This window comes from Cynocephalus volans, chromosome 7 (assembly GCF_027409185.1).
Source record: "Cynocephalus volans isolate mCynVol1 chromosome 7, mCynVol1.pri, whole genome shotgun sequence".
NCBI classification, from domain to species: domain Eukaryota; kingdom Metazoa; phylum Chordata; class Mammalia; order Dermoptera; family Cynocephalidae; genus Cynocephalus; species Cynocephalus volans.
The window spans coordinates 161,129,361-161,143,705 of record NC_084466.1 but is presented as its reverse complement, the minus strand read 5'-3'; the positions used below and the strand labels follow the sequence as shown (position 1 = coordinate 161,143,705).

Genomic DNA, 14,345 nt, shown 5'->3' with positions numbered 1-14,345 from the left:
ACGGCAGCATGCTCAGTGGGACGGTTTCAGGAGGGTTTATTCACAATGGGACTCTTCAGGGAGGGGAGAGAGTGGGTGAGCCACAGGGACAGTGCAGGAAACAGGGCTGGTCATGGCTAGGCTATGGCACCTCCAGGCCCAGGGACAGCCCAGCGAAGGGGTGGTTGCCAGCGGCTGGCAGAACAGACTCTGCGTTCACTCCCGTTTCTCCCTGCCCTCCTGCTGGGGTCCCCCACTGGCCAAAGCCAACCACCAGGTGAGGAGCACGGGGGTGCTGCGGGTGTGGTCCAGGGCGGCCGGCCTCCCAGTGCCCGAAGCAGGGTGGAGCCAGGCGGTCAGTGGAGCTGGAGGGCAGAAAAGGTGCTGAGGACAGGGCCCTGAGCAGCCACCACAAAGCCCGCAAGGCGGGGCCAGCATTAGGGGGTCACGGCGATGCAAGAACGACATGGCTGATGACCACACTATCTCTGAACAGCAACCCTTAGCGAAGACCCACCGGCCATGTGAGGGAAAGGCCCAGAGGAAGAGGTTAGGGGAAAATAAGAAACTGGGGGAAAATACAGCAGAAAAGGCAGGTAGGGGGAGGCCACGGGAGGACCAGCACAGGGAGGACCGCATGGGGAGGACCGACACAGGGAGGACCAGCATGGGGAGGCCATGGGGAGGACTGGCAAGGGGAGGATTGCACACAGGAGGTGGCCACGCTGGGCTGCAAAGCCAGAGAGCCTCAGACCACGGAGGCGTGTGGCACAGCTCAGCTTCCAGAGCCAGACCAGGCCCCATGAGGACAGAAGGCAACTGAAGAGAAACCGCTGCTCCAGCCCCTCATCGTCGCACCACCTGGCCGACTCGGCTCGCGGTGGGCTGGCTGCGGCGGAGACCCTCCCCCGTCTCAGAGGCTCACCTTCTCCGTTGCTCCAGCAGTGCCTGCTTCTCCCGGAGCTCGCGGAGGGCCGCCACACGACTCTCTTCCAACCTCCTCGCTTGGATCAAAACTTGGTAGGGCGATGAGAGATCAGGTAAGACGTTCCCGAAGGAGGATGTCTTCCTTCTAAAATGACATGGTGTTTTAGCTGAACACCTAACAAAACTCCATGACGGTTACTCATATCTATACAAGACACAATGTTACAAAACAAACACTTAAAAATTTAAAAGCAGAGCCTGCAGATCGATTGCTCATCAGAAGGATCACAATTACACGCCATAGCCACCCCGACAGAAACCCATAGTATTGATATGCGTTAATTTTTGGAAATGTTATAAAGATGCGTGGGTTGCAGCAGGACACTATACCCCAAATGAGCACCACTGAATGCCGCTGCTTGGACAGAAATCTGTAAGGAAAGACTTCCTTAAATTATTGCTACGAAGACAGTCTCAGGGTCAGTGAATGGACCTGGACGAAAGCACGGGCTCAGGTGGGCTGCTGTGAACCTGCTCAGCCTAGAGCCAGCACCCCGTCTGACCTGGATGAGGCACCAGGTCACAGGAAGAGCAGAACAGCAAGGTGGGCCTCGCCAGCTGCTCACTGGGGCTCGGAGAGGTAAAACACCCTGGGGTCCAGGTGTACTGGGCTGTGCCCCACAGAGTCAGAAATCTCACTTCCGGGTGCAGGCAGACTCAGAGGGCAGGGACAGAGAGGCCCATAAGTGGATGCCAGGCCCCTGTGAACACATTCAGGAAGCATCAGCTACTGGGCTCCTGGCCCAAGGGAAGCCATTAGGATGGCAGAGGGGACAGCCAGTAACATGGGGGGCCACTCAGTGCCGGGGGTGCCCTCTACTTGTCGGCTCACAGGGAACTGACAGGCATGTCCTGGTGTTTCTCCTTTCAGCGAAAACACCTGCTGAAACATCAAGACAGAAATGGTGGCTCTGAACCCAGGGCCGAGAGCCAACTACGTGCCAGACACGAGGCCTTCTCCCCACGGCCGACTATGGGCACACAACTGGAGGCCCTGCCCAGTCTCTCTCTGAAACTGAACACCCTGCCTAGAGGAGGAAGCTCCCGCCTGTGCCACAGCCCGCCCTGGCTCAAAGCCTCACACTGGCAGCACACCCCAGGCAGCCACGCTTGCACATGAACAGTGGCCACTGGCCCAGCAGAGCAGGGAGGGCAGGCACAGCCTGTATCCCAGGATGGGGTTTCCCAGAGCACCTGCTGGGGGTTGGAGCTGTTAATGCACCACATCTGGAAGCACAGACGGCTTCAGGATCTCGTGCACTCAGAGAACTGAGGATGGAGCTCATTAGCGGGAGGCCCTCAGGACGTCAGAATGGGGCTGGGGTAGGGACATCGGTCACACCGAAGCTCCATGTCTGAAGAATTTAGAAGGCTTTTAAGGGCTGGCCTGTGGCTCACTTGGGAGAATGTGGTGCTGATAACACCAAGGCCACAGGTTCGGATCCCTATATAGGGATGGCCGGTTGGCTCACTTGGTGAGCGTGGTGCTGACAACACCAAGTCAAGGGTTAAGATCCCCCTACCAGTCATCTTTAAAAAAAAAAAAAAAAAGTCCCTCCCCTAACAAAATTTGGGATTTTAGGACCAGACCACTATTAGTCACTGCACGCTTTGCATACTACAGGCTTTTCCTGACACCTGCGCCTGTCTCAGAGCTGCTGAACTCATTCTGCAGCTCTGCTGCAATCCAGCTCTTCCTTTCTTGGGACACATCTTCAAGGACAGTTTCCTGAAACTATGGGACTGACGGGTTCTCTGAGCCTCTGCTTATCCAAGGACTTAATTCTGTGCTCTTTGCATATAAATAGCAACCTGGCTGGGTGTGAATATGGGGATTGCAACCTCCTTCCCTCAAAACTCAACCAGAGCTGCCCCAGTGTGGATTCCGTGGAGCACACAGGAGGAATGCAAGGCTGGCAGCCTCTGTCCCACTCACGCGTTCATTATTCAACAATATCTAGGAAGGGCCCAAGGCCAGGCAGGACTACCTACCTGAGGCCTCCCTCACCCTCTCACTGAATCCCAGCAGCACCTGAGGAATGGAGAGGGTGGAGCTAGACAGGCTGAGGGACTCACCTGACCACTAGGCTGCTGTTCCCACGATGCTCACTGCCCCTCACCAGGCCACCATGCAACACCTGTTTCCCCAAGCCACAAACTTCCAGTAAGAACCATCCCTATGAATGCTGACCAGGACCACGGTTTCAGAGCTTCTCATTGATACCTGTGACCCCGTAACCGGACCAAGTGGAGGAGACTGAGGCATGGATAACACAAGTGACCCCACAACCCAACCAAGTGGGGAGACTGAGGCAGAGTGACTTTGTAAAGCTCCCCTGGTACAGAGACAGAAAAGGAGAAGCCAACTTCCAGGGCCCACCCAAGCCTGGGGGCAGGGGCTCTAATCCGGGCTCCAGTTCTCTGCCCCAACTTCCCAAGCCATCCAAATAAATATCCAAAGGCTAGGATCTGGTATCTAAATCTGATATATTGATAAACTTATAAAGTACTATTAATAAGCTTACCACAATTTACCTGGATAATTATTGTTATTCATAACAATAAATAAACAAATAAATAAAAGAAGTAAGGGAGAGAGGAAGGGAGGGAGGAAAAAATGAGGTTTCTAGATAGCAGGCTTCGACTACGCCTGTTCTTTCCATGTGTGCGCATGTGGACTGAGAAAGTCACAACAGCTTTGGAGCCTCCGAGGCCGTGCTGTGGCCAGAAACCTGCAGAGTATGCCTGCCATACTTCCAAGGTTGCCATCTGTCAGTTTTTTTAATTGTCAGAATGTTCAAACCTACACAACAATTGAAAGATCACAGCAATAAGCACCTGAACACCCATATTCTGCTCATGAGAACCATGAGAAACCCATGTTTCTCCACCTGCGTTTAGTATTGCCCCACCCTGGCTTTTTCAGACGTGTTTTTCCTAATAGCCTGTCCATGAAGTTTTAATACCACAGACAGACTGTGCATCTGTTGATGCCATCCCGGAGCGGAGCTTTGGAGGACCAGAAACCACTGTAACCTCTGTTGACCTAAAAGAAACTGAGTCCAGGCGCACAAAGCATAGGTTTATCTCAGGCTGCCCTGAAAAATGAGCCCGAAAGCTCCAGCAGTGCTCAGCATTTTACCATCTCAAGGAGTGGGAGGGTCAAAGGGGCGAGAGGGGACAGCCCCCTAATCACGTCATCAACTGTGCTACTGGTCAACAGGATGGGACATGTAGGTTGGGATTGTTCCTAGGTTACATCCTATATGCAGGGATCTAGGGTAAGAGTCACACGAAGGAGTCTAGGTCATTTTATGGCTTTCTGGTACCATCGTGTCTGTTCCTAAGTAAAAACAGTCTTACAATCATGCTTTCCAGGACAGGCGTACGTGACTGTCAACTTACCCTAGATCTCCCAGGCACTACAACCTAGCCGACCTCGCACGGTAGACCGTGGTTTTTTAAATCACTTCTAAGCGTTTTTTCATCTCCAAGAGCCGACTTTTGTTCCCTTGGGTATGGTACCACCTGCCTTGAGAAGGCGTGCTCTAGACCCACCAATTATTTTGCTGTACTCTATGTGTACTCACGCACACACCTCTGACTGAGCCTTTCTCTCATGGGTGGTGAGTGTGTCCATGAGCTGTGTGAGCCTATTTTCCTAGGGACCCTTGTCCTGGAAAACTTTATTCCTAAACGCAGGGCTACTATTCACTGCACTGCAAGCGATGGCCATACGGAGGAATGTGTTAAAATGTGGACTCAATATTTTAAAAGATAACTACAATATCTCTGCCCTACCCCCCATCCTGCCTTTCTCCTTAAACCAATTAACAAACTACAAATTAATGCTGCAACTTTGCAAGGATCAAGAGAACACGCCCATGCTCCTAAGGTTTACCTGAACGTGGCTCCTGGCTTTGGGCGTCCCTTCTCCCTGCTGTTCAGCGCTGCCTTGAGACTGGGAGGTAATTCCATCGCTAAGAGCTTATTCTCGGCAGCTTCTGCCTTTTCCTTCTCGACGATTTCCTGCCTCAGCTTCCAGAAGCGCTTTCTCTCCTCCTCACTGGGCCAGTGTTCTGAAGAATCAGTGGACTTTCTGAGTTCACTCAGGTCTAGTTTCTCAACAGGTGGGAAAAAGTCTGCCTTTTCTTTTAACACAGCCTCCTCTGGATCCTGAGAATTAATGGTTTCTTCATTAGACATGCGTTCTTTGGATAAAGCCAACACGGGACTTGGAAGCTCACTTCGGTTCGTCTTCGTAACTGGTGAAATCTCTAGTAGAACAAAACGCCATTTTAGTAGCCTATATGTCAACAGCATCCCTCGAGGACTAATTTATTTAAATAAGTCTGGTGCTGGCACCCTTTGCAGAGGCGGCCTGGGGGGTGGGGGTGGGGTGGGGTCTGGCTTCCCAGCGGCCCCTGAGTCTCTGTGTCCCTCGTCATACAGTCTATTTATGAGAACACATCTCCCACACCGCACCACACGGCACCAAGCCGCCGTGGATCATGTCAACGGTTCCATTTGGGGTAAGCGAGGGGCACCCAACCTTTTCACGTAAGTTTTGCTATTTTGAAGGAATTTTCTGCACGTGTACACAGAGCAATCTTGCAAGACAGTCTCCATTTCTCCCCCCACACCCCAAAGATCGTTTAGAATACTTCTAATAAATTTTTAGTCCATCACGCCTGCTTTCCTTGTTTCCTGTTTGGCAATGCTTCTGTTGGCTTTTAAACACTTTAAACACTTTTTATCTCTAGCCCTAGGTAAACTATTTCAGAAAAATTGGCCCCAAACACACTCATCACTGCATTCGGTGCTGCGCTTGGTGTTGCACACAGTGCTGTCTGGCCGGCTTCCTGTCCAGTGGGGATGTATGTGGACTGCAAGCACGTTGACAGACACACGCTGAGCTGAGACCACGCAGGCACCTGACCACTCTACATGCATGTCCCACCTTTGTTCTTAAATTTCAAACAGCTTCAGCCATTACAAGTTACCTCTCGTAGACAGTGGGCTCACTCTCAGCCTCTCACCTCCGACCTACTTGCTTAGCTACCTGCCGCCCTCTCGCAAGCCCATCGCACGGCTATTGTGTTTAAGCAGACACAGCCTTCTTTGTGAGAAACTGCAGTGGGGTTGAAAGAGGTCAGGAAATGACATCAATCATCTAAATGTTGAGTGCACATCAATAAATTCCAAAAAATATTTTCAGTATTACTGATTTGCAAATTTACTTTTTAAGCAGAAGCCTTTCTCTAACCACAAGATCACTCTAGGTGCCATGGGGGACCGCTGGGCCTGTCATCGCTGCGTATGCCTCAACACGCCCTGGAGCCCACCCTCTTCCTGCCAACCCCAGAGCTGCTGAGAGTGACCACGCACTGCCACACTGGACGGGTGCACGGGACAGTGCACACCTGACTGCCACATGCTTGGACTCCATGGTTTTAAAGAAAAAGAGTTTACAAAATGGGCAAAGACATGCTTTAAAAAGTACTACAAAGTTGTAAAACTCTCCTTAGGTACGAGTGACTAGGAACATGCGTATCTGGCCGATCTGATCGTGGACCACTGACTTAGGGCAGATATAAAACTGTGAAATTCATGAAAACGTTAACCAAACAGGTAGACTAAGATATCAACAAAAACAATTTCCAAAGTCAAAATGTTAAAATGTATATAATTGCTGAAAAGTCACTCCATGTGGCCCAAGACACTAATATGTGAAAAGGTCGGAAAATATTTTTGAACAATTATTTGATGTATTTTTAACTTTTTTACTTTGAAATGACTTCAAACTTACAGAAAAACTGTAGCAGCACAGAGTGCTTGGAAGGCCCTCCCCAGACTCGGTGGCTGCCGGCCCTGCCCATGAGCGGGCACCATCCGTGTCTATGTGTTTACAAACATTTCCTAACACTTGAGAGGCCCTGCCCTCCACCCTTAGGTGGGGACACTCCCCACAGAGCCACACTGTGTCCACCAGAGCCAGACGCATCGTGGTGACAACTTCCATCATCCCCTCTGCAGACCTTCCTCACACCTTGCCAGGGGTCCCAATACTGTCCTTTTTTTACTGCGATTTTTCCTGGCCCAGGATCCAATCTAGGGTTGGACAGCACATTCAGTTTCCTGTTCCTTTAGTCTCCTTCAGTCTGGATCAGACCTTCAGCTCCTCTTTTGTACTGTTCTCTCTCTGGAAAGTTCCTCCATTGGGTCTGCCTGGCATTTCCTCAAGCTCACTGCGTTCCCTCCCACTGTCCTTGCAAAGTCCTAAGCTGCAGTCTCCAGGCCCTTGCCCCTGTCTTCCCGCAGCCATCCTGGGCTCCGCCACCCCTGCTCCCGCCAGGCGCCTGGTGCCTGCATGCAGCCAGTGCAGTGGCTATTTTCCTTTTCCTGTCCTTAGCACAGATTCTGGGCAGCTTCAGACACCCCTGCATGGGCCTTCACCTCCTCACATACAAAGGCAGGCCTGAGGGATGGAGGATTAAGTGCCCACTCCCAGGAGAAGCCCTCAACCGAGCAGTGGGGTGGAGTGGGGTGGGGAACACTCATACTCCAGCCCTTAGCCCCAGAGAGCAGTGACTCTTGGCCTGCATCTGGCACCAGCACTTTGTAAATGTGCACGTGCACACGAATCCCCTGCGCCTGAGCAGCTGAGGGTGAACCCGTGATGGGCCGGCATGGGCCCCCCCACCACCGTGCTCAGGTCACAGCAGGACAAGGCACTGGTCGCCCACATGGGCACCTGGCATGTGTCACCTTCCTGTCATCCTCCACGGGTGCTTCCAGGGGTCGCTTCCCAAATAAACTACTGGCCCGCGAACCCTTGTCTCAGGAGCTGCTTCTAGACACCCAAACTAAGACACTTTACAAATACGATCGATATTTTGATACTATGCATCCTGGAGCCATTTGTGACGTTTCAAGGATAAAGATTAAGGAAGCACGTCACCTCCTGATCACTTATGGTCCTTTTCCATCTGGGATTCTGGATGTTACCTACTCTCAAGAAAATGCCACGATCCTTTGTCTTCCCTCCTCATTCTCTCTCTTTCTCTGCCATGTCAGGGCTCAGGTGTCCTTGGAACCCGTGAGCCTAAATCACCTCCCTTCAGGGTACGGAACGACAAAGAATAAGTCACCGAGAACCTTCTTAAAGGCATTCATGCAATGCTTATCTTAACAATTAAAATACATAAACAAAAACCAAAACCAGAAAAATTAAAGCCAGTAGTTTCAGTGCTTTTCTCTCCTCCTCTTTTGCTAAAATATGATAAAATATCCACTTTCTCTGAAAAGCTTCACCTGATTTAGAACCCTGCAGGGAAGTTACAGCAACCACTGCTGGGGACTAACTTCTGACCTCAGTGACTGGATTTAACTCCAGAGACCAGGAGGCAAGAAAAGCTTGTCTGTGGACATCTTTCTACACACAAATCGGAGGGGGGGAAACCCGCACGGCTGCAGAGACGTGCACACGTGGAGACCCATTAAAAACACCATTGAATACACTTCTACCAAAACAACTGATGAGGCACTGGGGCAACTATTAATTCTTGTTCATTTAAAACCGCTTTTAAACACGGGCCATGTGGATCAAAAGAGCGGGGTCACTCACGTGTCACCAGCACAGAGCTTACTTGCACGTCTCAACTGTGTTCCACTATGACTGTCTTGGCTGATGGCTCCAAATGCACACGTTTATCGAAGTATGGTAAGTGAGTCTTATACAGTAAAATTTTAGATGTTGACCTAAAGTTAGTATTTCAGAACACACTTACTTTCCGGCTAGTGTTCATTGTATTAAGACTCTCCACTCTCTCTATTTTACTTTATTTTTTCTGAGTGTTCCTACAATGTCTATTCAAGATCAGGATGCATCATGAGCATTTGAAAATATCTGGCTGGCCAATATGTTGAAAGAATGCAAGTGAGTTTCCACCAAAAGCTGAGTAGACAAAACATGTGTATGAAGCTATTGCTACGCTGTTTTTGTACCTGGCTGGGAATAAGAGATGTCTGTTGTGCTGCTGGCTAACAGGGCACTGAGGAGTTCCTGAAGCAGCTACTTGCTGATGGCTGGAGGTGGTGACTGTTTCCCAATGAACTTTTACCAAACTCCACTGTCAACAGGACTACAGCGGGCACTGAGGATGTCAATTCATGAACACAGAACTACGGGAAGACGAAGCTGTGACCGACTGGCATGCAGACATGTGTGCTACGTGACTTCTGCAGGGCACACAGGGTCTCATGACATTATTAAAAAGAAGGCAGGTTCTGCCCTGATTTTATAAAGCTCTAACTTCAGTTGTCATGTAGTTTGTCATAAGTAACTGTCCTACAAACCTGGAGAAGTTGAATCCCTGGGGAAGGATTGCTCTACCGCACAGATCCGCAGGAAGGTCAGGATAGCCACCAATCCTTTCTCCACAACAGGCTGAGGAGGGAACTCCAGAGGGCAATGTCTTAAGTTCAGTGCTTTTAGTGTAGTTATATTCCCTGCAATGGAGAACATGTTACACACTATTCTATGGAATGAAAACAAGAGATGACAGTAACTGTTTGCACATTTTAAAAAGTGATTCAGTTCAGTATTTGGGGTAAGATGATATGATAAGCATGGAGATTTGCTTTTTAAAAAATGAAACTCTGCAGGGGAGACAGATTCTGCAGATTAAGACCAGGTGAGAAATAAAAAAATAAGTAAAATTAAATAAACATAAGTAGCAACAATCTTCTGGTAAAACTCAGAATACAAAGTTGCTGTAATATATTACCTAAAATGCCCATTTCCAACATAAAAACTACAAGGCATGCAAAGAAAAGAAAAACATGACCCATACTCAGCAAACAAGCTGCCAGCAGAAACTGTCTTTGAGTCGGCCCAGATGTTGATTTTAGCAAAGACTTCAAAGCATTATAAATATGTTCAAGGAAATGCAGAAAACCATGTCTAAATAATTAGAGGAAAATATAATAAAATGACTCAGCAAATATGGAATGCCAATAAGAATAGAAATTATTAAACAGTACCAAACAGCAATTCTAGAGTTGAAAATTACAATAACTGAGATGAAAAATTCACTAGGACTCAAAGGCAGACATAAGATGAAAGAAAAATTAAAAAACCTGAAGATGGAGCAACAGAAATTATTAAATGTAAAGATCAGAGAGAAAAAACATTAAACAGCACCAGCAGGAACACAGAGACCTGTGGAGCAGCACCACACACGCCAGTGATACGTGACGAGAGTGACAGGAGGAGAGAAAGGAGCAGGAAGCACACGTGAGGAAAACGGAGGAGTTTGGTCAGGCCCCTTCGCCTCATGTCCGGCTGGGTACGATGCAGCACATCCTTTGTAAACAAGTTGCATGGGAGTAGAGTTAGTGCACATGCGCACCTACGTACCCTTCGGCTTGTTGACATTTTTTGTGTTCTCTTCCGTACAGAAGGCAGCGGCTCTGAACCGCTGGTCGGCAGAGCTCGTGTCTAAAAGTAAAGCATGTCCACTTTGCTGTTGGCTGCTCAGTTTTTCTTTCCACTACCTGGCTCAGGACCTGCACAGGACAGGGCAGAAGGGTCTGTGATCCAGCCCAACAGCATATCTGAGGAAATCAGGGCCAAAAATGTCCCGAATTAGATGAAAAACATGAATCTATACATCTAAGAAGCTTAATGAACCCCAAGTGGGAAAAGCCAAAGAGATTCCGGCATAGACATATCATGGGCAAACTACTGAAAGACAAAGAAAAAGAAATAATCTTGAAAGTGGCAAGGGAAAACAACTCAGCACACACAAGGCAGTGGTGATAAGATTAACAGCTGACTTCCCATCAGACACAACGGCGGCCAGGAGACAGTGGGACCACACACTCAAAATGCCGACGGAACAGAGAGCCCTGTTAACGCAGAGCTCTAAATCCAGCAAAACTACCCTTCAAAAGCACAGGTAAAAATGAAGGTGTTTCAAAACGGAAACAGGTAGAAACAGTCTGAATTGACCTATAACAATTTTTAGAAATGAATTCCTAATTACCCCCCCACCTCCCACACAATCGTAAGTCCAGCTGAAAACCACAGAACTAAATGGGTGGTTCAGCAGCAGACTGGACACAGCAGAAGACAGAATGTGTGAACCCAAAGGCAGATCAACGAAAACACAAACTGGAACACTGAGAGAAATGAGAGAGGGAAACGGGACAAAACCAAACCCCAATGTCCGTGCAACTGGAGTCCAGTGGCAGGGAGAGAGGACAGGAGAAAAGCACATGTAAAGAAAGTGTCAGTGACCAGAAATTTCCAGATCTGATTAAAGACACTGAAAGATTCAAGAAGCTCAACGAACCCTAAACAAGGTAAATTCAGACAGGACAGATAAAAGACACCCAATAAAAATTTACTAATCGAACGGCGATGGAGAAATCAATATTTAATATTAGTCCATCTTGCACCTTTTATTCCATGCTTCTTGGTTTTCACATTTATTTCTTCAGACTGTATCATGATTTAATGATTAATTATGATGTAACGATTCCACTTCTAGATATTAATCCAAGGGAAATGAAAACACATGTTCACAAAAAGACTTGTACATAACGTTCACAGCACTGTAATTCATAACAGATAAAACAAACAAACAAAAAGCAGAAATAGCCCAGATGTTCATCAAGAGGAGAACAGGTTAAAGGAAAAAACTGCGGAAAAGCTACATGATAGACCAGCACTTAGTAATGAACAGGAACAGGCTGCTGCTGCACAAGACTACACGAGTGAATCTCAAATACATTACCTTGAGTGACAGAAGTCTTAAAATGAATATACACTGTACATTCAGTTAATATGAAGTTCTACAATAGGCAAAATTCATCTGCAGTAAAAAGAAATCAGAACAGTGGCTGTCTCTGGGAGTAGGGTGGGGGACTAACTAGGAAGGGGCAAAGGTAACTAGGGTGATGGTAACTTTCTATATTTCGATTGGAGGTTAGACTACACAGGTGTATGCACTTTTCATAATTCATTTCTATAAGAAGATTTGTGCATTTCATTGTAACTAAGTCTGAAGCAAGCAGAAAGAAGAAAATAAGGATGAGAATAAAAATTAATGAAAAGATAATAGAAAAACAAGAGAGAAAATTGATAAAACTAAAAGTGGTTTCTTCAAAAAGAACACCAAAATTAACAAACTTTTACCTTACTGTCCAAGAAAAATAGAGAAAACTCAAATTAGGAAAATCAGAAATGAAATAGGAAACATTAATGCCAACCTTACAAAAATAAGAACTGGAAAGGAACTGCTATGAACGACAATGGATTAGATAACAGATAAAATGCCCAAATGCCTAGAAAAAGCACAGCCACCAAAGTTGACTCAAGAAGACACAGCAAACTAAAACAGATCATCACAAGTGTAGGAGGTTGAATAATGGTCCTTCAAGATATCCAGGTCCCAATCCTGCAACCTACAAATGTCACCTCGCGTGGGAAAAGGGACTTTACAGACGTGACCAAGTGAAGGATCCTGAGAAGGTGAGATTGTGCTGGATTGTCCAGGTGGGCCCCAGGTGTAACCACAGCCATCCTTAGAAGAGGGAGGGGAGGGAGACACTGCCACCAGGGAGGGCCACGTGAGGACTGAAGCAGATGCTGCTGCTGTGAGACCGGAGGAAGAGGTGGCAAGCCACGGTAGGCAGGGAACGCGCCCCCAAAGCTGCAAGAGGCAGAAAGCCTCCTCCCTTAGAGCATCCAGACGGAACGCGGCCCTGTGGACACCTTGATTTTGGCCCAGTGAAACTGGTTTCAGACCTCTGAGCACCAGAACTATGAGAGAATAAACGTATGTTGGTGGCAATTCCTTACAGCAGCCACAGGAAAGGAACACAGGCTGAGTCTGCACTCGGAAGACCCCAGTGCCAGGGAAATGCCGTTGACCAGACCGTCTTCTCACAGGGAGGACTCTTTCAGTTCTGTGTGCATGCAAACCACCTGCGGTTCTTACTGAAATTCTGATTTCTAGGTCCAGAGGTTCTAGCTCAATAGGCCCAGGAATTCATTTTAAATGAAAAACCCAGGTGATCCTAATGTAGATGTTTTCTTTTTTTTCCTGCAATGTTTTAATTGAGATATATTTCACATACTATGTAATTCCCCCATTTAAAGTGTACAATTCAATGGTTTTTAGTATCTTCACAGAGCTGTGCAACCACCACTATGTTAACAAATTTTATTGGAAAAGAATTTGGAGATAAAGAGTCTCTATTTCCGTGAGCAGTCTGCAAACCAGAGAGAGTTTGCAAACTGAGAAGAAGCAACTTTCAGTAGAAAACAAAAGTGCGTTCTGCCAGACTGGAGAGAGGGACTGTCTTACACAGCAAAGTCCCTGCCCATGCTCCCATTCCAGTCCTCCTATGCACAGAAGGATTCGAGCTCGCTCAGCTCTGAGTGGCTCAGCACATTATGCAAAACAGGTATTCTGGCTCGCTGAGTTCTGGCCCATCCACTCTCGACAGGCTGCAGTCCACTAATTAAGTTCAGGGGTGAATTAGGGCCTGCTCACAGCAGTCACGGTGACACAGGCAGGAGCCAGCAGCCATGAAAGCCTCACACAGGGCATGTGTGCAACCCCCAGTAGGCAAAAGGCTGCTAGGCTCCATTCAGAATTCAGGTCCAGTTAGCCACTCAGGATCTGCCTTGAGGAATTGGCTCTTGCAGGGTTTACAACTACAATCAATTTTAGAACACTTTCTTCACCCGGAAAGGAACCCCATACCCTTTATCACTCCTCAGTCCAGCCCTCATCCTCTCCAGTCCTAACCAACCGCTAGTCTGCTTTCCGTCTCTATGGATTTGCCTGTTCTGGACATTTCACATAAACAGAGCCGTACAACGCGTGACCTTTCGTGTCTGGCTTCTATCACTGAATGTGCTGTTTTCAGGCTCATGTGCATTACGTCATGTATCAGTGCTTCACTCCTTTTTACTGCCAAACACTCCATCCTGTGGACAGAGTCCTCCTTGTTCGTCTACCCACCAGGTGATGGACACTGGGCTGTTCCCACCTTTGGCTACGTGAATGGTGCAGCTATGGACACTGACATCCACGGATTTCTTCAAGTCCCTAGGAGGGCCACATCCTGAGACACAAAGTGTGATGATGCAAGGTGTTAATGTTAGGAGAAATTGGGTAAGGGATGTACAGAAACTCTGACTTATCTTCATAACTTTCCTGTAAATATAGTTATTCCAAAGTAAAAACTTTATTATTTTTTTAAAAAAGACAGGCTGATGGATAAAAAGGATGGTGTCTCAGTCTGTCTTGCGCTGCTATAACAGAATAACTGCGACTGGGCAATTTGTAAAGACTCACTGG

General features: G+C 47.8%; 1 protein-coding gene across 1 annotated transcript in view; it reads right to left on the bottom strand.

The window, feature by feature from the left end:
* The window catches only part of LRRC27 (leucine rich repeat containing 27), a 38,169-nt gene that overhangs the window by 13,864 nt on the left and 9,960 nt on the right, over window positions 1-14,345 (bottom strand). Inside the window, exons 5-7 of the mRNA XM_063102708.1 lie at window positions 9,325-9,477; window positions 4,868-5,243; window positions 905-1,051 (exon numbers count right to left, since the gene is read on the bottom strand). Of these exons, the coding sequence (XP_062958778.1) occupies window positions 905-1,051; window positions 4,868-5,243; window positions 9,325-9,477 (676 nt within the window). The remainder of the gene's footprint in view (window positions 1-904; window positions 1,052-4,867; window positions 5,244-9,324; window positions 9,478-14,345) is intronic.